Genomic DNA, 27,439 nt, shown 5'->3' on the forward strand with positions numbered 1-27,439 from the left:
CACGTAAGTTAAGAGAAGTTCCTTGTATATGGTTTATGCAACTTTGTTGATTAATGACTGCAAACTCCCCTAACTGTGCGCTCTGAGACAATGCAGTGCATGAATAAGAACGCTTGTGTTTTGAGCCCCCAGAACCCGCTGGGAAGGGGGTCAGACAAAAGTGGGACACAGTGTCTGGAACACACTGCAGGCATCGCCCGGATCTTGGCTGAATCGGACGCTCAGGGTGGAGGAGCCCGGCACAGCGGCTACTCAGCGTGCGCCCGGCCCTCCCACCGCTGGTCGCGGCTGCCAGGAGGCAGGCCGCTGGCGGGAAGGGGCCAGGAAACCTCAGAGCCGCGCGGAGACAGCAGCCGCCTTGTTCCGCAGCCGGGTGGCTTTTTTTTCTCTCCCTCCCGGGGGCCAGACATCCCCGCCCCACCCCCTACTCCCACCTCTCCTGCCGCTTCTTTCCGCCCTGGCTCTGAAAGCGTTAACCCCGGAGTTTTTCGCACCCTCCCCCCGCGTCCCTGCTCCCGCCCAAGGTTCCTAAAAAAGAAAGGTGTAAACTTTGGTCCAGATAGGGAATGAATGATCAAAAGCCAAGCCGAAACTTCCTGTTGCCCGGACACTATATATAACGTGATGAGTGCACCGGCTGCGGAGTCGCACCGTAGCGCTCGCCCCGCCGCCGCCTCCGAGCGCCTGAGGTTTCCCGGGGACCACAATGAACAAGTTGCTGTGCTGCGCGCTCGTGGTAAGTCCCTGGCCGGCGACGCGGGCGTTGATGCCCGGGTGCCTGGGCAGGCTGCCTGCCTGCCGGTCTCCCCACCTCCCAGGGGACTGATGGGGACAAAGCTCAACTCGCTCCCTCTTCCAGCAGAGATTTGGGTCAGGTTGGAACAGATCTCTTTTCAAGCTGGTTGTGCTTCTCCTAGGGTGTCCTTTTACACTGGAAAGTTCCTGCTGGTTTTATGGGGAAGAGAGAAGAGCTCTGGACCTTTTTTATTTGAATGAGTTTTATCCATTTTATTTATTGTCTTTCTTCATCTCAGATGATTTACTCCATCTTTACTTAGTTAACTTGGGCGTTATTATTATTAGCAATAAAGTGGTCCCTTATGATCAGAATAGAGTGGGAGATGTCAGCCTTCTTAAAACTATTATAATTAGAATAAAATTTGGATGCAGTGAATATGATATGATACATCATTAGGCTCATTCCCCATTTAAGCAAATATTATGGAGAATTTTTAATAATTGGCACCAGAGAAAAGATCTCTGTCTCTCTCTCTCTCACACACACACACTTTTTTTACTGTGAAATGTAAAATTTAATAACATTTTATTATTAAAATGGGTTATTTCAGTTCTCAACTTCAATATAATGTGGAGAATATGGTGAGATAATGTTAATTATATTTTAAAATATATTTAAATAATTAAGGTTTAGCACTAAATAGGTTAAAAGTTATTTTTAACATACTATTTGGAAAAGAAAGGAATTTCTATAACTTAGCTCTTTTTTTTTAAATTTAAATTCTAACCAATCAAGTTAATAAGACTTGTATGTAGATTAGTCTATGATCAATGATTTACTTCCTTTATGTCACCAGAGTGTGGAGTACACTGAGATATGAATCAGACATTCATGAAAGGATAGGAAAATCCATATTTAAGCCACATGTATGTTTTTGAAAGTATTGCAGTAACTGCTTGAATTTCAATGTCCAACCCACAAATAGTGGGTGGGAGGCTAGGGAGTCTCCCAATCAGTTCTTGTATCTATGGGATACACAGACATAAGGAAATAAGTAAACAGCAACGTCACTGAAGAAGAGGTAGATTAACACAAGTCCACACTGAAGTATGCTAATCTTATGTACCACTACATATATGTTGTGTGTTTTCATATATCATTATTCCACCAATATGGAGAGAATGGAGAACATTTTAAAACGTGAAGCTTTATTAAAGCATGACACTTAGAGAGAATGACACAAATCATAAGTGCCTACTGAAGTTTCTCAAAGTGAACCTTGTGAGCCAGCACCCAGATCAAGCAACACTGCATTTCCAGCATCCCAGAAGCTTCCTGGGCTTCCTCCCTGTCATCACTATGGCCAAGGCCTGAGAAATCAATATTCTAACTCCTAATGCCATAGATGAGTTTTGCTTGTATTTGAACTTTATATAAATGAACTTTATGTAGTTTCTGTGTGTGTCTGGCTACTTTCACTTATGGTTTTACCGTGATATCACCTCCACTGTTGGATGTACAAAAGCTCACCCATTTTCACTGCTGTATAGTATTCCACTGTGTGGCTACACCACAATTGATCTACTTATTCTAGTTTTGGGCCAGAATAAATAATTCTTCTATTAACATGGGCACATTTTTATTCTTCCTAGCCTTTTGTATTCTGTCAGAGATTTAATTAATAATAAACATATTATCAGTGGTTTTTAAATTCTGGAATTGCCATTATATATGTACCTAATAATAAGTGTTCCTAAACAGACAAATGTTTTGATATGTGGCATGTATATGGATATAGATATGTATGTAGGTAATATAGCACCTACTAATTGTAGATGATACAGCATTATCAAAAGAGAAAACTTTTATTGTGTCTTAAACACAGTGAATACTTTAAATAGGAAAATTTCCCTTTTCCTTTGTATATTTTCTGAGATTGACTTTATTTTATAAATGATTGGAAACGGACACTTTGTACTGACACATGAATCATACAAATGCCCTTTTGTAATCATCAAGATGTAGTTCTAAGAAACGGAAGCACTACAGGTATTTGGTCCTTTGTACCAGGTATGCCACTGGGCACTAGGGACAGAATGGAAAACACAGACACCGTTTCTGTCCCCATGGATCACAGAGCCTAATGGAGAAGGCAGATATTGGATGTATAGTGAGAATAATAGAAAAAGAAGTACTAGGTGACTTGGGAATAGAAAAGATCCTGCCTTCCAGGATCTTATAAAGGAAGTTGCTGTGCAGTAGCTATGAGTTTGGTTTCTTTGGATGAAAATTCAAACACCAGGACCACTACTTGATAAAAGATTGTGGGCAAGTTACATCTCTCTTGAGTTTTAGTTTCCTCCTTTACAAAATAGAGATAATAAGATGCACACATGCAAGATAACCACATAAAGTTCCTGTCCCATAGTAACACCAGCTTATAGCCTCACGCTTACAGATAACTGCAGGACGACCTAGACCCAAGTGAATTATATAAACAAAGTGTTGATGGTGCTCAGAGGAGGGAAAGATGGCCACTGACTACTGCTTTGAAGGAGGACTAGAATGTTTCACTGTTGGAGATAAAATCAAGGCATCCTGAATCTAAGAAGTAGAAGAAGGTAAAATTGTTTGGCCAAGTAGAATCTTAGATTCTTTCTGTAAAAGCAGAGAGTATGCTGGCAGGCAAGCAGTGGGGGGGGGGGGGGTCATTAGGACTAATGCCGGAGTCCTGGGCTTTCTGGAATGCTCACTAATGCAGTTAGAGACCGACTCTGCAAGGGGAGGCAGTCACATCTCCTAGTCATTTCTTTCATGTTGCCCAAGATGCCTCCTGATACCCTGGGAACATCCTGGCCTAGACTGAGTTTTTAACTGGTGGCTGAAACTGCCCGTCATGGAGTGCCAGAACCACTTATTGGCCTTCTCAAAGCTAAGCTCTGAATTAATGTTATGTTCCTAGGATTTGGGGTAGGGGGCAGGGGTGAAGGAGTGGGAGGTCACAGATGGCTTTTTTTTTCAGGACAACTGCCTGATATATCTGTCTTCCTGATTTTTTGTCATTTTGTTGTTGTTTATTTTGGTTTCCTCCCCCTCTCCCAGTGGTTGAGTGTATTTGTCTAGCCTTCCTGTTTGTTTAATTTAAGAGAATCATCCCTCTGAAGTTTGTAGGAGAATCGTATATACACTCAGTCCAAAAGAGTCCTGAACTTTTGTCCTAGCAACCTTGCTGGCTTCTGTCACCCATCAACCATCCACACAATTCCTAATTTCAATCTGGTCTTTAATTTTACTTCTTAGGTTAAAACCACAGTTGTCAAACTCCACTGGTAGGGGAAGAGAGCATTCTGTGCCAGATGCTTTATCCACTTAGTTCTAGAAGGAGAGCTGCGGCGGTGTCTGTCAAAGGGGCACCAACACACTCCAGTGTTCTTGCTCTCCTAACCGCTAACTTGCCAGCTGGGTTTTGCTCTAAGCAACCCTCAGCCCCCCTGCCTGCATGTTCCCTTTTCCTAAAAGCTTTCTGTGAAAAGCATTATTTCCTTCTGCATCTCATTAGCCAGTAGCATTTCCTTTAGCCTGAGTTTCTCCTTTGCAGCCCAGAAACAGAAGACTGGGAAATATACTGCAGAGAAAGAGTCGTTGTATAAAAAATTATGTTTGCATTACTCAGGCCTTGCCTGATGATGCCTGGCTGCCCCTGATGTTGCTACTACGAGCCGAGATGCCTACATCATCAGTGCATTTATGTGTGTGAGTGTGTGTGTGTGTGTGTGTGTGTGTGTGTGTGTGTGTATGTGTGTGTGTGTGTGCGTGCGTCTTACCTGGTAGACGAGCAGTTCTCAATCAGATCAGACTTCTTCCATCCACTTTTAAAACATATGCTTTGCAACAACAAGTCCCTTGCTCTCCTGAAATGAAATTTAAAGCACATATATTTTACCTACATATAGAATTAAAAAAAAATCAGTATACCAGCATAACTATACTAAAAAGGAGAAATAAAAGGAAAGTAATTTATAATAAAATAAGCTTCACTAGAAGACTTAATGAAGTGGTGATATGTTAGCATCTTTATGTAGAATTGCCATGAACAGACCAAGAGGAACAAAGACAGGAGCACATGTGTCACACTGGTATTCAAAACCATGATCAGTGTTGGCTTTGTTGTTGTGATTTTTTGAAATGGTACACAAATCTCGCTAAAGTTTTACACAAAACAAAGTACAACCCTCTATCAAATTTTATGTTGTAAATTCCTGGAAAATTCAATATGTATAAAAATCATGCAAAAATCACTTTATATATATATACATATATATGTATATATGTATATATGTGTATATATACATATATATATGTATATATGTATATATATACATATATAGATGTATATGTATATATATAATGGAATTTGAATCCAGGTTCATATAATAATAAACAGGGCTTTTTTGTTTTTTATTTTTATTTTTTTACTTAGAGCACTTATATTAGTCGTCCATAGGACATTTAAAAGTGTGTGGGACATGCGATTATTCTTGATTATTTGGGACATCTAGCAGTTGTGACAACAGAAATCCCCCACAAATTTCCAGAACTTCTAGGGGATAGCACTACCCCTGTGGTCAACAAAATATGAGCTCTTTGCAAACACAGGTTTTCATCTGATTCATATTTATAGCCCCCAGGTCTCCGCCGTGCCTGACACTAAATTTGTGTTTGCTGAGTCAAAGGAGCTATGGTGAGATGTGCTAGGATGTTTGTATAATCTACCATTGGTTTCCATGGATACGCCAACAGAATTGAGCTCACTGTCAGAGATTTAACATTCTAACATGAGCTTTGATCTCTTTTAAAAATATAACACCCTACCCACCTGACCAATATTTTAAATATTCCTTTGTCCCTTTCTACTATGAAGGTATGTAGCAATACCTTCATAAGGGTCCCTTTTTAAGAGGGCGAAAAAATGAGCCAGGTTTATAATACTGACCCTTGCAGGTGCTACCTAACGTCAGGTGAACCCCCTTCCTGACCTTCCCATCAAGTGTCCATTTTTGGTTTAATAAATTTGATACATTCATAAAATATACCAAGAGAGATGTCAAACAGGCAACTGGATTTAGAAAAAGTTCAGAGTGAAGGAGAAACTTGGACTGAAGATTAAAAAATCTAGGTCATCAGCGTAAGAATGGGTTTTTAAAGCTATAGGGACAGATGATTTCACAGGGCAAGAGAGGAGGGGAGGAAGCAGCCCCAGAGTGCATTTCTGATGCTGATAGGTAAACAAAATGCAGATACAAACAGTAATAGCAGCCATGTTTAGAAAAGAAAACAAAAATCAAAATCAAACTTAGCAACCCACAAGAGCAGGAACTAGTCAATCGGAAATCCTAGCAACATCTGTAAACTATCTGTGCAAGAAGAAAGAGTGAGGTATAGCCAACTTGAAATACACACAGTATTTTTATGTGACATGTAATTAGTTTTTGGAACTCACTACCACAGAATATTTATTTTGGGGTAACTAGCATAGAAAGTCTAAAAAAAGAATTCTTTTAGACAGTTGTAAGGGATAAGAATAGTGTTACAACACATTAGGTAAGAAGCTGCGTGGTACCCGCTCCCTCTCGCTTTTACCTGGCCTCTCTAAATGAATGTTCCCGAGGCCAGAACAGTCTACAGACACACTAAAATGGTTCCTGCCAGCTCCAAGGTGACATAACTTCCCAGGTGCTTGGGTAGCTCTTTTTTCACCCCAATTTCTCAGAAGCACCTGAATCAGCCGGACCATAAATGGACAGAGGATGAAGGAGGAAAGGAAATGTTCTTTTTGAAGCCCTTCTAAAAAAAGTCATGTGCTCCCAAAAGCCCTGATTTATTACTTTCTTAGTGGGATTTTAAAAAATTCATCTCTTTAGTCTTATAGGTTTAATACTGTGAAAACATTGTTTAATTTTCTTTGAAGCATCTTCTGTAAAACTAAAAAAGAGTCGCCTTAGGATTTTCACTTCAATTTAGTCTGCACCTTGGAAGCATTTTCTGTGAGAGCCTCTTAAATAATCAACTATAAAAATAGAAAAATAGGTGTCAAGATGAATTTAGATTTAAAACAAGACAGTAATTCATCTAAGCTTTCTGACTGCCTTTGGTAAATTCAATTTTCTTCTCTGATCTTTGATCCCCAAATCTCCCTTGTCATGTAATGTTACTTTCTTATTCAAAAAAGAAACCCTATTTACTTTATTCTTGGAAAAAATATGGATATCAAGACCCTATTCTTTAGAAAGTTCCCCCGCCCCACCATCAACTGGCACCACCACCACCACAAACAAGAAGTAATTTAGGATTTCAGTTATGGGGCATAGTGACAGTAAGACCTCTCTCTGCAACAGCAGACAAGAGACAAGGGATCTTATTTCTCAGTTTTGCTCTAGGCTCTGAGGTCCAGTCAGTGACTTCACCTCTCTGGATCCTACTTTGCTCATTTCTAAATTAGGGGTGTTGGACCAGGTGCTATGTGGCAGGTCTGCTTTAGTTTTAAGCTTTTGTCATTAAAATGAATTAAACCTTTTGATTATATATCACTTAATATTCCAAACATACAAAAATCAAATGGACTTATTTATCTATGAAAAAATATACTAACGAAATTAAAAAATACATATTCTGTTGCCATTGTTAACGTTTCTTCTGCCCAGTTACTTTCACTGATAGGAAATTCTGTTCAAGTCAGTGAGATCACAAGAGGAAGCAGCTTTTGAACTGTTACCTGCTTTTAAGTGGTAAGACTTCTGTGTTTTAGGATCCCAGGTTATTCTTTTAAACGAAAAACTATTTTTTCATTCTGAAACAAGCCCTTTTTGTCTTTAGCTAGGATTCACAGAAGTCGTTAATGCGTGTATTTTTCATATTCTATTTAGTTAGAAGCCAGTTCAAGACATTCCCTCAGGACTTACTAAAGAGGTATAATTATGGTCACCAGCAATCTTCTTAGACTCCTTGAGCAGAATTTTGAATTTGCATTCACAAGGAAGTACTTGACGACTGCACACTGCTCTTTGGAATAAATGTCAAACCTTCAGCTGGAGTAAGTATGGCCATGTGTAGGCTAGCATGACCATTAAATACGCCACTGGGGTACTACACGGGCTGAAAGAACCCTCTGATCCCACACTCTGTTTCCTGTCTTTTCTTTTAATATCCAGTAAAAAGGGGGAAAATTTAACTAGACTGTGCTAAAATAAAGGTCAACTAGAAAGTATGAGTGCTGTCTATTGAACAAAGACGTAGTTGTTAGCGCTGTTTGTAAGTGTCCTCCATTCTCCTCCCTTCCAGAAACATGGTAAGACTGTACTTCCCAGCCCCCTTTGGCAAGGGAGGGAGGGGTGAGGTTGGGGGGTGTGAATAGTTCTGATAATGACTTGGGAGTTGAAATGATCTAAGTCACTTCCAAATTAGAGCATCTAGTCAACCTGTATATGACCCCCAACATTTGTTTCTCTTTCCCTCTTTCACAGCCAACCAGCCATGTCCCAGACATTAATTTCTATGTCATCCTAAGTCCTGGACAAAGGGCAATGACAACAGCCTTCATTTGCACAAAAATCCTCTGATGCAGAGATTGGTATCTATTTTATGGACGAGGAAACTGAAGTTCAGAGAAGTTAAGTAACTTTTTCTAAGGTGACCTAGCTGAGAAGGTTTTTCTGCCCTATGGGAGCTTCCATCTAGCAGCTGAGTTCACTGAAAAACATTCATAAAGCAGAGCAAAGCCTCTGGGTTCCCTCAACTGGAGCTCTCTTCTCTGCGGGGGTTAAGGATGTCCCAGGATGGAGCTCAGAGTCACATCCTTGGGCAAAGTGATTCCAATGTATTTTTTCACCCTTTTTTAGCTCCTCCTTCAGCTGGAGGGGGTCCTGGCCTCCTTACTAGACTTGAGTTCTAAGTCCAGATCCCTTAGGATTTAGACCACGAGGCAAACACTTTATATATTAATTCCTTATTAGGAAGTGCAATCCTAGGGAAGCAGGAGTGAGCAAAAGAAGAGTAAGCCAAAGAGGAAGGACAGCGAATTCGAGGGGCTGCATTACTGAGAAGCTGCTGCTCGTGTAAAGTGTGACTGACTGCTCAGTCTCACAGGGCCGTCTTCCAGAGAGGCTGTGTGAGAGCGGCTGCATTTTAGGGACAGGACAGAGAAGAGGATTTACTCACCAGGACAGATGACTGATAGATAGATAGATAGACAGAGGGTGGCATGGATGGATGGATGGATGGACCGATGGACAAAAGACAGATCTTACTGAAGTTTACATTGTGTCACAGGTGATCATTTATATGCCTGTCTCCCTGGTAACTCCACAGGTCCCCAGAGGAAAGAGTCAGTTGTTAAAGGCTTAGATTCAGAAAGGATTAGATTCGAATCCCAGCTCAGATGTGTACTAGCTCTGTGATTTTTGACCAGTCACTCAACTTCTCTGAGACTCAGTTTCTTCATCTATAAAATGGGGATCCTACTGTCACCTCAGTGGTGGCTGGAGGGGATGGATAACAATAGCCAGTGAAGAAAGGGCTCAGTATAGAATGGACCATGTAATAATATTATAATATATATGCTATTTTTATTTATCATACCACCCAGAGCTTCCAGTACGACGTTTCCCATGTTGTAGGCACACAGTAAATGTCTACATGTTCAACTCACACCCTATTTTAGTCCATTTCCATTTCTACTTTCTATTCCATTTCACAACCACCATGGCTGATCTTTTCTAACTTTCTCTCACCAGCTGCCCTTAACCATATATTGGATTAATTGGGCTTCAGTCTACATCATTAGCAACTAAATTGATTCATAAGGCAATGTGAGCAATGTATTATTTTCAAGGAAAGGCACTATAGAAGTAAAACGGAATTTAAACACTGATGTTAAAAAAATGGCAACATACTAAAATGTATTGCCAATTCTGAGCCCAAACTGCCAGGGACTGTAGCTGGAAAAGTTTGAGGTAGTAATGTGGGCCCTGTGCTCGTGAAGTGGGCCTGAAGGGGCACAATTATAAGAGAAACTGCAACCAGCCCTGCTGTTGAGTTGAAATTTTGAGAACTGATGTTATATCTTAAATCTGGTGATGAACAGAAGTCCGAGAGAAAAAAATACTCAGCTCTGAGAGCCAAAATATAAGAGATTTTTACGTATCTCCTTTGGAAAGTTTGAAGGTTTACCTGCATTACAAGTTCTTTTTTCTCAGCAATGTTCTCCTTTATGCGTTAATCTATCAAATGTTAATTGTCTGTAGAACTCCTCTGAAGCAGCAAAAAACATCATAAATAAACCTGTCCTGGTGTTTTTGGTTGATTCTAAACACAAGGTACTGCTAATTATTTTTAAAAGCCTCCAAACAACTAAAAGAAACTTCTTGAAAGGAACTAAAAAAACCACATTTAAAATTAACTTTTACCTGGAGACAGTTCTTCAGCCCCAAGGGAAGCAAAAGTGTAAAATCTGGCCCAGGGATTCATCTAATAAATCATAATTGCTTGTGTTTCCTTTTCCCTGTTTACTTAGTGAAAGCTGTTGGCAGCAAACCAGTTCCTAATAGATGAACAGATTTTATGCATTTGCTCTGCTTACCTGGAGACCTGATCCTGGCTATTGTGGAAATTATTAAGCAGTGGCAGAGCCTCAGGTGGGAACCTGGCAGCAGCAGATAAACCTCTCAGATGATCTGTCTGCTTTTTTCACACATTTACTTTTAAAAGGGAAACTAAATACAAACAGAACCGTGCATGCAAAATGCCAAGCAAAATGAAAGCTGCTTTAAAAAAAAAAATCTTCCTTTAGGCAAATTCTGTCATCACTATCATTTTACAGATGAGAAAAATGCAGACGTTGAGGTCGTCCTTGAAAATTTATCCTTTACCTGGTGGGTATTTATCTGCGTCTATAGCATTACGCGTAATCCTAATTACACATCGGAGGTATTCAATTTATCTATCAAATTGAATAAAATAAAATTAAATATATTGAATACCTGCTAGGTATAAGACACCGTACACCATCTAAGGTGTATGGAAACAAATACTTTTCTAGGGCCCTCTAAGCTAATCTGTAGAGCTGAAATATTTCACTTAGACCAAGAAAGTTATACAGGTTGGAAAGATACTGAAACTGATTTTAAAAACATGTCAGAGATGCTTTTTTGGGGAAATGATTAAGAATAGTATAGATAATCAACTTGTGGCACATTTTAGGTGGGTTACTTCCTACTGAACAAGAAACTTCGAAGTGTCTCCAAAAATGAGTCTTTCCCCCCATTTTCCACCTCCTGTGCAATTAGCATATGTGAGGACTGACACTTGTCTGGAACCGTATTCCTTACCAAGTTTACTTGTGTCCCTTTACTTACTTGAAATACAGCAATGGGACAGGAATAGGTATTCGCACTTCAGAGGTAAGATACTGACCAAGGGTTACTGGTCGAACTGAGTCTGGGACCCTGGTACACAGGTTCCCAGCTGAACGTGCTCCTGTTAATTCACACAGATCTAATGGCCATGCTGTGCACTTACTAGAACTTATTATTCATTATCCACTTAGTGTTCTTCTCGAAACTTCCCATGATAGTCCTACTTTTTTTTTAACCTTCTCCTTTTCATCCCATCTTGCAAATGTGTGTAAGTCCTACAGGTTAACATTTAATCTCTTTTGCTGGTATACAATACCCTTGGTTAATGCCACCCTACCTCTCTGCTTCTAGAGCCATTTACATGCTTGCCACCGTGAAATCTGTGTCTTCAGCTATATTTCTGTCTTGAATACCCAATACATGTATCTACTTGTCCACTAGACATCACCCCTTGTGTCCCATAGTTGGAAGATGTTCCAAACTAAATTCACCGTCTTCCTCCCTTCATGTTTCCTTCTGCTGTCAGTACTTAATGGCAACGCCACATACCGAGTAATCAGAATTCATGGGCGCGTTCTTCACTTGCTCTTTCTAGTACCAGCCTCCCCCTGCGATCGGCTAACGTCGTATCTATCCCTTCTCCTTACCATTGTCTGATTTTGGCCTCTTATCATTTCTGACCTGTCGAGCCTCTTCTTGGTCTTCTTTCTCCTCTCTTCTACCTCCGACTGTTTTGCAGTGATTTAGGAGTATTTTACATCAGGCTGGGCCTTTGGATGAATATGCCTACAAAACAGGAGCATTAACTTACTCAACACCATCGCTTAGCAATATTTCCGGAGCCTAGTAGTTTTTTCAATAAATGTTTGCTGATTGAATGAAAACATAAATTATTGGAGGAAAAAGGGAAGAAGTTACTTCACTCTAAGACTATAGAAAATCAAATAAGCTAATCTTCATAGGAAGAGAGTTTTTTGTTTGTTTGTTTTTTTAAATAAGGTATGTACTTTACACTACAAGAGATCTTTAGGACATTCACCACGATATATATCCTGAATGTTTCCTTTCTTGGCTAAGACGAACTATAAAATGGCATGGTTTCCAAACTGACCAGAAGTTTAGCTAACTCTGGATAGTCCTCAAATAGTTCTCTGCGGCGAAGATCATGACGAGGGATCACAAAAGGAACTCCCAAACCAAGTAGTTATTTCAAGCTTTGCGTGGGCACCTTTTAATGAATTTTCCATAAACGGAAACCCACTGGGTCACTCATGGTTCTGCATACCAGAGAGTAAGCCCAGTAGTATGGGATTGGCTGCATTGCATCATTCAAAAATAACCTCGCTGGAGGAAGTGTGCTCTTCTTGTGTCCTTTAAGAAGCAGCATACACGGGTAGACTGCTGTAGTCCAATCACTTGTCATCTGAGAAATTTCCATCTCAGTGCCTCTGGACACTAGTCGGCACAAAGAAATAAAACTTGTCACTTCATCTGGACTTGGGGAAGGCTTTGGTTCATCTCACATGATCTCCTATCTCTATGCTCTGGAGGCTTACTTTTGGACTATGCATGGAGGCTGTAATGTAAGTGAGAGCATTTGGTAAATGTTAAAGGATTTGGCCAAAAATCATACTCAATGGCACATGCTCTGGGTTTTAATTCTGCCTCCACTGATTACCGTGACCTAGGATGGTTAGTCATTCTAAGGCTCATTTTTGTAGCTGGTCGAGGCTTAACGATGATAATGGTAATGCATCCTAAAGTAGGTACAAACCAAAATATTATAAAGATTATGTTTTAGTCCACTGCCTGGCCCAGAGTAGAGATTAAATGTGCACATGTTAGAATGGAATAGACATCCTATCTTCACACTGCCCATGTTTGCTTCTGGTACATACCACCACATCACTGTACTTCTTAAATATGAGGACTTTTCATTAGAAACTTTATGTTTGGGACTAAGAGTTATGTGATTAATCGAAAAAATCAGTTAAAGCATTTAATAATAAAATTATCAATACCTATATCTTAAATATTTTATTTTGACTCAAAACATTTAAATAAACATTCATTCACCTGTGTTTTGAGAGATATCCAAGGCTCTTCTTGGAATCTGTGTTAGCGGACTGGAGTCCCACACTGTCTTTCTTACAAAACCCTTATCTATAACGTACTGGCCGTCCACTTCAGTTTTGGAACTGAAAGACATTTATGAAACAAACTGACTACATAATCCTTCCAGATGTTCTCTCCTTTTTGTTTTCATAGTTGTTTCAGTGACTCCAGATTCTATGGCAGGATTTTTTGTTTTGTTTTCATTTTTTCTTGCCTCATTTTTATCAAGTCATCCCCTAACCATTCAATTTACTTTTCATAGGAAAATAATTTTTTCACACCCATCTTTACTGGTTTACATAATAGTTAATTGAGTCCCCTAACTATAATTGCAAGGGCAGCATATACAGATACATGTATACAATGAGCATCAACAAATTCAGCAGCAAACATACAAGTGACTTTTGCTAAGCATGCATCTCCACTGGTGAATACAGACAGGAGACAGCATGCTAAAGGAAAAGGCATGGCTGAGAATTTAGGGTGCCAGGGCATCCACCAGTTTTACGGAGAGAATGGAAGGGATGGGTGAATCTGAAAACTGCATACTGGTAAGAGAGTTCTACACTATAGGCATACCTCAGAGATATCCTGAGTTCTATTCCAGACCATTACAACAGAGCAAATCATACGAACTTTTTGGTTTCCCAGGGTATATAAAAGTTGTGTTTACAGTATAACATAGTCTATTAAGTGTGCAATAGCATTATGTCTACAAAACAATGTCTATCCCTTAATTAAAAAGTACTTTATTGTCAAATAATGCTGTCATCAGAGCCTTCAGCAAGTCACAATCTTTTTGCAATAATAAATTAAAGATCATTGGTCACAGATCACCACAACAAAAAGAATAATAATGAAAAAGTCTGAAATATTGCAAGAATTACCTAAATGTGACACAGAGACACGAAGTGAGCAATGATGCTGGAAAAATGGCACTGACAGATGCTCAACACAGGTTGCCACAAACCTTCAGCTGTTAAAAAACACACCTCTGCGAAGCACAATCAAGTGAAGCAGAGTACAACAAAGTACGTTTGTAAAAAGGTGTTTTACAAATAAAACAGGGTGGAATAAGAAGTAGGAGGGGGCTAGAGCAAACCATTTGTTTCCAAGTTCAGTGGTTACTGAACCCGGCGATGTTATTATAGTGGCAGCATATCAAAATAGTGGAGCTAGAAAACGCTTTGGAGAACAACTAATTCAAACCACTCACCACTTTCACCCGCTACCATCACCTGCTGATGTTTGATAGGTGAGGAAAGATGGATGGGTTTGAAATAGAATATTCTTTAACACTGCCCAACATAAAAAAAAAAAAAAAAAAAGGAAGGTGAAGAGAAGGACAAAGCTATTAGAGATGGAGCCTTAAGTTAAGTGTCTTTTCAAGAAAAGAGGCATGGCAGTGGGAAAGGGTGGCTTCAGCAAGGATTCTGGGCTGGTGGGAAATACTAGGTTAGAGAACTCTGGGATTTCCTTCAAGGATTAGGTCTACACCGAAGGATCAATAGATAGGGAATGGGAAGAGGAAATGAAAAAATGGTGAGAAAATTCCATTTACTTTTTCTTTGAAAGAGTCAAGCATAAAACACCCCCAAACAGAGTGGCCTCTTTTATCGGCAGGACTTTATGCTTCTGCAGAGGAACCCTCGCACGCGTCCTGGCTTTTCATGAGTATCTGCTCAGCAGTGGTTATGCATTTCACACAAAAAATACTTTTGAACTCTTCTTAGGCTTTAAATATTACCGGCTGGCAAAGGAGAGAGAGAGCCAATGTTATGATGATCTGTCCTCCTTTGGCATCTGTTTTCATTGCTTTTCCAGGAAATGCAGAAGCAAATGAGTGACAGGACAGAGATGAAGAGATGTATTAATTTTGCCCATCCTCTGTCCAGTAACTGGTTCCAGAAATTCTGTGAGGGAATTGGGGCTAACCAGAAACGGAGACATAAGCATCCAATTTTGGCCACACAGCGTTCTGTTTTTTTACCAAAGTGGAAGATTTTCAAGTAAAACACAAAGGCCCAATAGAACTTGCTGAAAACAAGTCTGCAGTTTCTTAAGGCCCTCCAATTTTTAAAAATATATATGATAATTCCTTGTGGTGGCCTAGGAGAAATGACCTTCACTAATATAATTGCTTTCTAACCCTTAAGTCAACTTGATTTACTGTTTTTTTTTTTTCCTCTGTGGATTCCTTTCACCTCAGCTTCCCTGTATTTTGAAGAAATGGCAACTAATTTCCAAAGCATGGTTTCAGGAAACCAACACTGTCATGTCCAACTGCCTAGAAAAATACAAATTGCATCAGTATTCTTGGTCAGATCTTCTATTTGTGTGGCTGCTTCTAGTGAGGAACATAAGCCCCATCTGTAGGGTTTTCCCATCTCATCCTCATCACTTCTTGGTAGGAGAGAAAAGGGTCAGCTGGTAAGTAAATGAGCCGTGTTGGCGCGGGGGAGGGGGAGCGTGACGGGAAGTCAGGCAGGAGGAAGCCCCAGGACCGCTAGCCCTCCCAGGATGGGGCTCACTCAGCAGTAGGGAGCAAAACAAAGGCATCACTCTGGACCTCTGAGCCAGGCTTCTTGGAAGAACAGAACCCTCAAAAGTAGCTTTTCAGGAAATCGAAAGTGAACATCAAGAGAAAAAGGCATTTATCATTGCTTTCATGTGTCTTTGCAAGTGACATCAGGAAAACTTCATTCCCTAACATCGAAGATTTTTAAAATACTGGAGCTGAACCCACACAAGGGGCCTTGAAAGATATAATAGGATATAGTCAAGTGATCAAGATCAAGCGACAAAGCCACTTCATCTTGCTTCATTTCCTTCAAAACACTGATCATTATTTGTGATTATGTATCTCTTCCCTTCTCTGCTCTCTGCCTTCTCACTAGCCTGTGAGCAGCTTGAAAGCAAAGAGGGTCTTTGTCTTCTGTGTCACCGTAGGCTAAGTTCTTCTATAACACTTGGTACACGGTGGTTGCTCAGTATCTATGTGTTGAATGAATAGATTCCATCTCTTTCTGAAAGATCCAGACCAAACCACAGCTTTCACCCACGACTGGTCCATTTCTTTCTCCTAATGTTGACCCACTTTCTCTGAGCCAATAAAAAGCCCCAGGGAAATTCAAGAACATACTTTCCCCAGAAACCCTCGGGTTATGAGGGTGTCTTGAAAAGACCACAGAAGCAGCCCTGATTTTGCCCTGTAGTCTACTTTTTGTTGGTTAAGAGTCCTTGACATCACAGCCCTCTGAAAATTGTTCTCAGTTAAAGGGTCCACGGCCCTTGTTGAGATGTTTTATTCTTTTCCTCTGGTTAATCAGTTCATATTAGGTCCGGACAGCCCTGACGCTTGTCATGTCCCAATAGAAGTGAATGGAGTTACTTATTAAAATGCCCAAATGCTTATGAAAAAGGCCATTCTTCACCTTTGTCTCTCCAAATTCAAAAGGGAGTGCTGTCTCCCAAGCTTGGCACATTTTTTCTTGGGTCAAAGGTTTCTGTGAGATTTCCTGAGTTCTGCAAAGCAGAGTTTGGAAAAAATAATTGTGTTTGGCCTGCCACTTCCCCAAAGCCTGAAAATAGTCAGGGTTGATCCCTGTACCCAAAACAAACAGTAAAAACCAAGCAAACCACCCCTACACACAAACATGCGCTGATTCTTCTAATTAGTGTGAGGAACTACTTCAATGTTCCCTTGAAGACCTTTTGAGATCTGGAATACAAGACAGAATGCCCATCTGGAGCTGCCCTCCCAAGTAGCACTCTTGCCCGCAAAATCTTTCTCTCCGCACAGACCTCTTCCGCCATTGTAGAAGGGAACTTCTGAAACCCTGCCTGCTTCCTGAAGTTTTTCCCAGTTAACCTGAAGAGAGGTGGTCATTTAATTTTCTAGACATCATTCACCTTAATGAGACTCAAGACTGTGCCATATGATGTTCTGGAGGAAATGTCAGTCTTAAAATTCTAGGAATTTTCCAGTAGATTATAAACGTCACAAAGACAAAGATCGTATCTTATTCACTAGCATACTCCTGGTATATTTCCGGTAGGCATTCAGTGCATATCTGTTGCATGAGTAAGTGAATGATCAGAATTCACATTACATCGTAGAATGGGAACATTAAAGAGAGATTATCTAATCCTAAATATGGCTACCTGTAATCACCCCATTTAAAGATTGTAATCTCTCCACCTTCCCCTCTGTATTTCTAATCTCTTTGACTTGCTCATTTTCTACATTTACCTTCTAATATATAATTTATGTGTAATTTGTTATTTATTTTCTTGCTCCTCCAGTTGGATTGTAAACTCCTCAAGAGCAGAGTTTATTGACTATTTGATTCACTCCTGTATCCCAATTGCCTAGAACAGAGCCTGGCACAAAATAAGGTCTCAATAACTATCAACTATCATCAAGTGAATCAATGAAGGAATATTTATTGAGTATGAACAACTCCACACCTGGGAATCAGAAATGTTTAGGGATGTAAATCCCAGGAATCTACACTTTCATCAAGGAGTCTAGGTGACTCTGGTATAGCTGTTCTGAGAATCACCAGTCTGCCCAACTCACTAATCTAGCAACAATCCTAAAGCCCAGGGAGCTGAAGTGTCGCTCAGGGCACGTGGGTTATTTAGTAGTGCATCTAAGTGTAATCATTTCTGTTCTGATGAGTTTCCACTCCAGCCATCTGTGAGCTGGATTTAAGTCTTGCTGCCATCACCATCTTTGTCTTTGAGATTAAGCTACTTAGAAGAATGATGGCTTCTGAATTTATTTTCTGTGGTTGTAGCTCAGTTGGCAGGAAGGACATAAGGCTTCAGGTGGTAAAGGACTTTTTGAGGTTAATGCTTTTGCACAGAATAATCACCCCATTTCCATGCTAACATGCCACAATTTCCCTTTCTTCTTCTAGTTCCTGGACCTCTCCATTAAATGGACCACCCAGGAAACCTTTCCTCCAAAGTACCTTCATTATGACCCAGAAACCTCTCGGCAGCTGATGTGTGACAAATGTCCTCCCGGCACCTTCCTAAAACAGCACTGCACAGCAAGGCGGAAGACTGTGTGTGCCCCTTGTCCTGACCACCACTACACAGACAGATGGCACACCAGCGACGAGTGTCTGTACTGCAGCCCAGTGTGCAAGGAATTGCAGTACGTCAAGCAGGAATGCAATCGTACCCATAACCGCGTGTGCGAATGCGTGGAGGGGCGCTACCTGGAGCTAGAGTTCTGCCTGAAGCACAGGAGCTGTCCCCCTGGGTTTGGAGTGCTACAAGTTGGTACGTATCAGCTTCCAACATGCAGCCAAATTAATTAGCATCCTATAAAGTCAGGTAGTAGGGGAAGTCTAAGGGAACACGTTTGTCTTGATGACATTACAGGACAGAAAACTGCAAAGGTAATGGAACCTGCTGGGTATGTACTATGTGTCTGGATTGCTGCCAAAGAACCATTCCTCAGAGGAACACTTTGCCCCACGGGGCAATTTAGTGACAAATCTCAAATGCAGCAGATCGCTCTCTAATGAGACGCATGATGGATTGCTCTTTTTTAAAGGGACACACTCTGAGTTGCACTGTTTATAGTTGATCTACACCTCGGAGTTTCGCTTCGGCGTGGACAGCTTCAAACTGCAGTGCTTTTTGACAAACATCAGAAATGTTAATTGATACCAAGAGAGTAATTATGCTGATATTAATGAGGCTCTGGAGTGCTAACAATGAGTAGTTTATAATTAATTATGTAAAAAATGAGAATGGCTAGGGGAAATGCAGTTCATGATTAAAAATGAAGCTAGTTTTTCCTTTGGCAAGGGACTTGAGTGACTGGGAGGATAAAGACGACAAAGCAGCCTCTCTTAACGAACTTACTCTTTATCTTAGACAAAACAGATTGTCAAGCCAAGAGTAAGTACTTGTCTACAAAAAAAAATACTTTCCCTTTTTGCATTTTGAACAGCATAGGTTAAGGCCAGTGTGCACTGAATCTTTTAAAGCTGCTGCAACCCACACTTTTTTTTTTTTTTTTTTATAACTACATTCACGAAGCTTCAGTGTGGTCTGCACCTTCTCCTGGCCTGGGGAAAATTAAGAGTATTCACTCACTTTTCTGGAGGAAGCAGCAGTCAGTATAGGTTCCAATTACCCAGTGTGAAGCCATGTTTCTCAGCCTCAGCATTACTAACATTTTTGGGCTGGATAATTCTTTCTGTGGGCAGCTGTCCTGTGCATTGCAGAGTGGTTAGTAGCATTCGTGGTCTTCAGCCGCTAGATACTAAGAGCAGTCTTCCCCCAGCTGTGACAACCAAAAATGTCTCTAGACATTGTCAAATGTCCCCTGGACAGCACAGTCACCCTTGGTTGACAACCACTGGCTTGGAGGGTGCTAATTATTTGTAACTTTTTAAACTTTCAGCAGTTGTGATATAGAACCTAAATTACTATAAGAAATTTTGGGTTTAAGGGCATACAAAGGAAACATATTCAAAAATTAAAACCTACTAAGTTGAGAATTTTATAAATTTAATCACAGAAGGTGCAAATTGCATGACAGTCTCTTAAAATGCCTCTAGTATGAGTATTTGAGGGACAAATCAGTGACACTTCCTAGCTTTTATTGGATGATACTTTGGGACTCAAAAGCTAAGCCAAGTTGTAGGGGAGGAAAGCCCATCCAACAAAAGCAAATCCACTTAATTCAATTCAGTAAGTTGTATATACACACAAATTAATTAAGCAGGAACTATGCAGCTCAGAAACTACAAAGTTTTGAAAAAATAATGGAAATAGTAAGGATTTTTCTCACATAAGCATGAAACTCTGTTTGTACAATGAAGTCAGCAGGTAGACTGAAGACTTGGGACAAAGGGACACAGTTACTGATTTACTTACCTCTCTGTCCTGAAAAACCTACAGAGTAGTTCCTCATGGAAAAGAAGAGGCTTCCAGTCTAAAGAGAAGGCAAGATTCTGCAGTGTTATTCTAGGAAGTATTTAGTAATCATTCCTCTTTGTTGTTTTGAAGTTAGGTTGTCTCCTCTCCCTATTTCACAGGGGCCTTTGAACAACACGGGTTTGAACTGCGCTGGTCCTCTCATATGCAAAGTTTTTTCAGTAGCAAATACTGCAGTATTACACAGTCCCGGTTGACTAAATCTGTGAATATGGAACCCTGGATACAGAGGGCTGGCTGTAAAGTTAATAGTGCGATTTTCCTCTGCACAAGTGTTGGTGCCTCTAACCCACCACCGTTCACGGATCAACTGCACTTACTTCATTCTGTTAATCCTGTAATTTTTTGTAATTGCTTATGGCCAGCATGGTAAATTCTCAACTGAAAAGCAGAACTCCTCTGGCTGCTGCACTTCACACTTTACCTGCCAGATTATACCTTTTATGTTTCTGCTGATATTAATGAGGCAAAATCATTTACTTAGATGGATACATCTTTTCTTATAAGAAATCCTATCAATCATAAAAGACGGAAGTCCTGTTCAGAGAGGTCATTATGTAAAGCCTCCAAATATATTAAGAAACTTTCCTTCTATAATTCTTGGATTCCTCTTGTTAAAGAGCTTTAAAGTCTCAAATACCTGAAAGAATATCTTGTACGTATGACTTTCTCACTGGGACGCAGGAGACCCAAGCCGTCAATGTGTATGTGAAGAATGATAAGAGTCTTCTTAATGCAATTGGCAAAGGAAGCCTTGGATCCAGATGTCCAAGACCATTTATTTCCAGAATAGCAGCAATGAAAGAATAGCATGGAATCTCTGTCTAAATATCTCTGCTTCTGATACTGTAGAATTTGGCGTGGAGTTGGATCCCATTTAAGGAGAGGGATGTAAAGTGGTTCCTAAGATGATGTCACTGCATCCCTGCAGATGGCATTTAATGTGTGAAGGTTCCAAGCGTGGTCCCCTCTTCTCTTTTTTTTCTGCCAACACTGTCATTTTTACTGGTCAGTGCATCATCAATCCCTTTAGAAAAGAAAGGGAGTCAGAGAAGAAACTAAAATCAACCCGTCGTGCTTTTTTTTTTTTTTTTCCCTTCTGGTTTTGGTAAAGGAGACAATAAGATGGCAGGTTGAAAGTTTTAATAAATGAGGTTCATTAACTTTCTGTAGCTTTCATTTGTCCCTTTCGTGTTTGGCATCTGGCATAAGCCAGAATCGGCCTGTGGAGGCTACATCTGTTCAACTAGCTTACACTAGATGGAGGCATTTTCATATGCAAATACACTGTAACATATGAGCCATCCAAGTATAGAGTCAAGGGTCTGAAGATGTTTATTTTTAATAGCATTTTTAGTTGTTGACTAGTTCAAGTTTTCCTGCCAAAGATTTCTCCACATTTACCAAGTATCTTTCCACCATGAAATAAAATGCCCTCACAGTCACCCTTCCCTGAAATTTTAACGACTGTGTTCTTTTAAAATGCAACCATTTAAGCAAATGGTACATTATCTTCCATTTACCAGGGAACTGCAGGCTTACACTTTTGAGTCCACAGCCAACTTTATTGCCACCTTCAAAAGTTTATTATAATGTTGTAAATTTTTACTTCTCGAGGTTAGCATGCTTATGAGTTGCTGCACAATTAGGATTCAGGAAAGAAAGAACTTCAGCAGGTGATTGGAATTTAACGATGCAGCATTCAATGGGTACTGATTTCGAAGAATATTATAGCAGTTACACGGCTGTTATTGTGAGGATTTCCCAGAAGTAAGTGTGTGGAGAACACGGTTGACAACAAGATCCCACTGACACTTCAGCACAGGCAGGACTAATTGAATAGCCTTCTCTTCATTCCTTTTCTCTCACATTGTGTGCTTTGTAGGTAACAGCAAAATAAATTTGTGGTTGGATTACAAGGAGGGGAGACTGCCCAAGGGGCTGACTGTAGAAGTTTTGTTCTATCTAATGAAGTGAAAAATGAAAATGCCTGAAGTTTTCTGCAACATAATAGGAGCAGTAAAAACCAAGTGAAAAGTCTTTCCAAAACTCTGTTAAGATGGTATTGGCTGCGAAAGTATTTGAAAGGAATTCGCTAAATGGCTTGGTATTTTCTTTAGGAACCCCGGAGCGAGATACAGTTTGCAAAAGATGTCCAGATGGGTTCTTCTCGAATGAGACATCATCTAAAGCACCCTGTAGAAAACACACAAATTGCAGTGCATTGGGGCTCCTTCTAATTCAGAAAGGAAATGCAATGCTTGATAATATATGTTCTGGAAACAGTGAATCGACTCACAAATGCGGAATAGGTAATTATATTTCAAAATATCAGTCTTTGTACCACTTCTAAGTTGAATACAAGACTCTCCAGCCCTTCTTAGTCAAACTTGTATTTTCCCTTTCTTGGATTTTAACCAACTAAGACTGTTCTCTGTACATCACTGCTAAAGCCACAACTCAAAATCTTTCAAAAAGTCCCCAGCTTCTCAGTCATGCTCCAATCTCTGACACTTTGTCCCTTCCACACTTGAATCGAATCTTACCTATGGAGAAAGGGGTGGAGTAGTAATTATGTTTAATGCCAAATCATCAGTGTCCAAATTGCAGAATATTTCAAGTTAAGCATTTTTATCCCTTTTAAGAGTATCTGTATTATTAGCCAAAGTAAAAACTGGCAAATAAGAAGCACAGTGACATAAACTGATGACAATCAGAAATACAAAACTGGCTTTGTTCCTATCATACTACTAAGTTCTAAGTTCCTGTGCTCGTCTTAACCTCTTTACTCAGGAAAGGTCACTAGCTCCAGGTCAGGGAGCTATCTGAATGCGCTCCGTGTAGGTGATGGCACTAATCAGATTGGCGTCCTCACCTACTACCAGTCTAATCTCAGACCTTCTGCCAAGGACTCATCACACCAAGGAAGACAGGCCTTTTAGCATTTTACCAGCTTGACCCCAAATATCTTTTTGTGCAACACAGAAGTATCTGAAAGATAAGAATGTGGGCTTAGAGATTTAAGATTCAAACCCAGTTCCAACATTTTTTCACTTGTGTAGTCAAAATCTTAGACTAAGTCATTCAGCCTTTCTGCTTTCTTATTAAACAATGGAATGAGGGAAGCAAGAGTAAGAGGAGTGACCTCTAACTTTGGCATTCTCTCTACTTTAATTCATTTTAAATTTTATTTCTGTCATTCACTGAGCACTTACTATAGGCCAGGTACTTTCGCTATATGGGCTTTTAATCTTTACAAAAACATTGTGAAAGTTGTTCAAGTTAACATGTGAACTTGAATGGCAGAGCCAGGATTCAAACCCAGACCTGATATACCGACCTCACCCAGACGCTCAGGTCATTGTACCTCTTTTCTAAATGACATGTTCTTGTGTTTGTTTTCCAACTTAATGTATGCTTACACATCTGTAAACATCCTTGCTCCCAAAGTTAACTATGTGTCTGTGTGTGTGCAGAAAATAATATCCCATTTCAGATTACTTTTCAAGCTCCCTTAAAAACACTCATCTTGAAGTAACCTGCAGACACTAGTTTAACCTTTAATAAGTATTTAGTAGTTATATTAAAATATGTTAATATATACATTAAATCAGAGAATTTTTGCTGTAAGTTATTTATAGCAATATTATATTCTTATTAGACATTTGTTAAACTCTCCCCTACAAAGTGCTCTAAAAGAACACTAGAAAGGACATAAACCCAGTTGGACTGGCAAGCTGTCACTAAGGCCAGGCAACAGAAGGTTGACTTTACTCAGACTTCGCATCTTAGCATGCTGTATGTTGGAAAACTCAACTGTATTGGTGATGATTATTATTATCATTATTATTATCCATTAGACTTCCAAGAATCCAGCTGTTGAGTAAATCTTGATCTTCCCACCTTCCTTTAGATGTGACCCTGTGTGAGGAGGCATTCTTCAGGTTTGCCGTCCCTACAAAGCTTACCCCTAACTGGCTCAGTGTCCTGGTAGACAATTTGCCTGGCACCAAAGTAAATGCAGAGAGCGTGGAGAGGATAAAACGAAGACACAGCTCCCAAGAACAAACCTTCCAGCTGCTGAAGTTATGGAAGCACCAAAACAAAGACCAAGATGTGGTCAAGAAGATCATCCAAGGTATGGTGCCCTGAAATAAACAAAGAAATGAAAATACGTGTTTCTCATAAAACAGAAACAAGACTGTCTGTTCAGTTGTGTGGATGCCTCCCTTTGGGAAGTGTTGTTGGACTGAAAAAGTTTTCACTAAGTGACATTGGAGACGTTATTCCTTGAGCAGCTATACAAGGTTTTATTCTCACCTCCTCAACACCCCAATTTCTTATTAAAGGGCCCCTCTAAAAGGAGAGACAATGCATTTCAAATGCAGGACTGGACCTCAGGAAATCTGACTCCGGACCCCTTGGCAGTTTTTTCAGAGTCCCCTCTGGCCTGTCTAGAAGTTCTTTAACCACTTTGGCTTTAACATTTCATTTCCACCAAGAAACTGTGTTGTATTTATTTGGTAATTCTCTCCAGAGAGCCTCTAAGTGTCTTACAGATATCCTCTCATTAATCTTCACAATGCAGCCTATTTTAAAATTACCATTTTAATAGCATGTGTTGTGAGAATAAATGAGATATAGTCTACAAAGTGAGCTTAAAGCTAGTAAAAAGCAAGCACTCTCATGTTTTAGAGTGTTATAAAGAATCTCCTTTAGGAACTGTGTGTGTGTGTGTGTGTGTGTGTGTGTGTGTGTATTATGATGGGAGAGAATCCATAGGGGAAAAGTAAGTTTCATCCAGTGTGGGCTATAAGCTTTAGGATACACAGGAGAAAAAGTACTGACTTCAATTAGCTTTGGGAGGACATCCTGGAAAAAACAAGGGAGAGTTTTCATAATGCAGACAATGTCAACGAGAAATCCATCCTGCTCTTCTTGTGCAGTTAAATGAGTGAGGCGTCCTACACGGTCCTGAAACGTCAAATATCTGAAACTTGGCAACAGATTTTAGGAGACTAACATCTTTGACAGCTGAATGCTTTCACTTGTGCTAAAGAGTAAACTTTTCTTCTGTTTTTGGCAAACAAAATGTATTCTTTGAAAGTATAATTAGCCCCGAAGCAAAAAAGAAAGGGAAGTAGCGAATCAGAGACTTGGAATTGGAAGGGGCAGAATTCCCTATTTTATAAATGAGGACATTTCAGCCAAGAAAGATGAACTGACTTGCCTTAGGGCGCACAGACACTAAATGACTCATGTCATCAAGAGAAACGTTATTTACTCCCTCTTAGGTTTATGTCCTAGCTCATTCCTGAACTATTCTCTAGGCCGTGGGTATCCTACTGTTCTTTGGCCTCATATTATTGGGTTTTCAGATCTTTTCCTTTGGTGGTAATCCTTTGGTGCTATTTATTAAAGACCATTTGAAGCACCTAATTCTTCAAATGGCACATATATCAGGTATCAAGTAATGAAAGCTTATATTACAAAGTAGCTGACTTTGTGTTTTTTTCTGAAAGGTTATGCTTTTAATTACTCCAAATTTTCTTAGAAAACTGAGAGCAATGTGTCTATAATTTTCTACTGTCATTTTCCAAATTTGGGCTTTTTACAAAGTTGTGTTGGATGCCTAGACTATAGAAAGCATGTTACCTATTATAACACAAAATATTTAACTTAGTTATTAGAAATAAGTAGCATTACTTAAGCTCCCCCTCCCCCCCCCCCAAAAAAAAGAAAGGAGAAGGTCCTTAAAATAAATGTATGACATTCTGGAGAAACCACTTTTGCCTCAGGTTCGTTTCATGGTGACTTTAGATAGATTATGTGAATGTCTCTTTGGGCTTTTGCTTTACGCAGACATCAACCTCTGTGAAAACAGTGTGCAGAAGCACCTTGGGCACATGAACCTCACCTTCGAGCAGCTTCGAAGCTTGATGGAAAGCTTGCCGGGGAAGAAAGTCTCGACAGAAGACATTGAGAAAACAATGAAGACGTGCAAATCAAGCAAGCAGATCCTGAAGCTGCTCAGCCTGTGGAGAAGTAAAAATGGCGACCAAGACACCCGCAAGGGCCTGATGCACGCCCTGAAGCACTTGAAGACGCACCACTTCCCCAAAACTGTCATTCAGAGTCTGAAGAAGACCATCAGGTTCCTTCACAGCTTCACCATGTACAGATTATATCAGAAGCTATTTTTAGAAATGATAGGGAATCAGGTCCAATCAGTAAAGATAAGCTGCTTATAACCGGAAATGGTCATTGGGCTGTTTCCTCACCATGGACCAGATTGAATGAATGAGTAAACTGTTTCTCAGGCACTTGAGGGGGGTACAATGACTTCTTTCTCATCACCAAGGACTAGATTTGGCCACAGGGCCTGAAAAGAAACTATGGTGTGGAGAAAGAACTAACTAACATCTCCCCCAAAAGTTTAATAAAACCCAAATAGTTTATCCAACTGACAAATCTGGTCCAGAATCTACTGACTATATTTTCCTTTGTTACTGCTTGCAGTAATTCAACTGGAAATAAGAAACTAGATTCCATTGTGCCTTACTAAATATGGGAATGTCTAATTTAAATAGCATTGAGATTTCAGCTATACTAGAGGCTTTTATTAGAAAGCCATTTTTTTCTGTAAAAGTTACTAATATCTGTAACACTATTATAGTATTTGCTATTTATATTCACTCATATATAAGGTTTGTACATATTACCATCCTGAAGGAAAATTGTAAGACTTAATTTTAGAAAGAAAAATATATATTCTGTTTATTATTATGACAAATGAAAGAGATAAAATATATTTTTTAACAGAACATTTGTAGCATTTCCTAATAGGTACTGCCATTTTTCCTGTGTAGAGTATTTTTGTAATATACTTTTACCTGTATAAGCTGTAATATCATTTTGTAGAAAATGCATTATTTAGTCAATTGTTTAATGTTGGAAAGTGTATGAAATATAAATTATCTGAATATTAGATGCTCTGAGAAATTGAATGTACCTTATTTAAAAGATTTTATGTTTTTACTATATAAACAACATCATTAAAGTTTTCAAATTATTTTTCATTGCTTTTCCTCTTGCTTTTATTTGAATGGGACATTCATGGGTCTGAGCTTTCACAATTTTCCCTTCCTTTTATCATAAAGACCACCTGGGAATTGTTAAAAATAAAGATTCCTGGACCAATTTATTGAGA

The 27,439-nt window shown here is 39.7% G+C and overlaps 2 protein-coding genes across 7 annotated transcripts in view; one reads left to right on the forward strand and one right to left on the reverse strand.

Moving 5' to 3' along the window:
- COLEC10 (collectin subfamily member 10) overlaps positions 1-27,439 on the reverse strand; it is a 397,848-nt gene that overhangs the window by 137,262 nt on the left and 233,147 nt on the right. For 3 of the 6 annotated variants that reach the window (XM_032468090.1, XM_032468089.1, XM_014560702.2), the window contains 2 exons: positions 11,796-11,934; positions 4,564-4,650 (listed from right to left, as the gene is read on the reverse strand). The gene's annotated coding sequence lies outside the window, so the exon portion shown is untranslated. Of the gene's footprint in view, positions 1-4,563; positions 4,651-11,795; positions 11,935-13,224; positions 13,347-20,169; positions 20,802-24,299; positions 24,378-26,146; positions 26,265-27,439 lie in introns of those variants that run through there. The other 3 variants (XM_032468086.1, XM_014560704.2, XM_032468088.1) reach the window with 3 other exon arrangements.
- TNFRSF11B (TNF receptor superfamily member 11b) lies at positions 274-27,305 on the forward strand. Its single transcript, XM_006186472.3, has 5 exons — positions 274-736; positions 18,189-18,558; positions 22,350-22,541; positions 24,143-24,367; positions 26,092-27,305. The coding sequence occupies exons 1-5, from the start codon at positions 707-709 to the stop codon at positions 26,478-26,480; spliced, it is 1,206 nt and encodes a 401-aa protein (XP_006186534.2). The 5' UTR covers positions 274-706; the 3' UTR covers positions 26,481-27,305.

The sequence above is a fragment of the Camelus ferus genome, chromosome 25 (genome assembly GCF_009834535.1).
Source record: "Camelus ferus isolate YT-003-E chromosome 25, BCGSAC_Cfer_1.0, whole genome shotgun sequence".
NCBI lineage: Eukaryota > Metazoa > Chordata > Mammalia > Artiodactyla > Camelidae > Camelus > Camelus ferus.

What these genes read in the sequence shown, in the direction of transcription:
- TNFRSF11B (XM_006186472.3), top strand. Translation starts at nt 707, where the DNA reads ATGAACAAGTTGCTGTGCTGCGCGCTCGTG. An exon ending in TGCTGTGCTGCGCGCTCGTG is followed by an intron (nt 737 to 18,188) that starts GTAAGTCCCTGG and finishes TTCTTCTTCTAG; the next exon opens with TTCCTGGACCTCTCCATTAA. An exon ending in GGTCAAGAAGATCATCCAAG is followed by an intron (nt 24,368 to 26,091) that starts GTATGGTGCCCT and finishes TGCTTTACGCAG; the next exon opens with ACATCAACCTCTGTGAAAAC.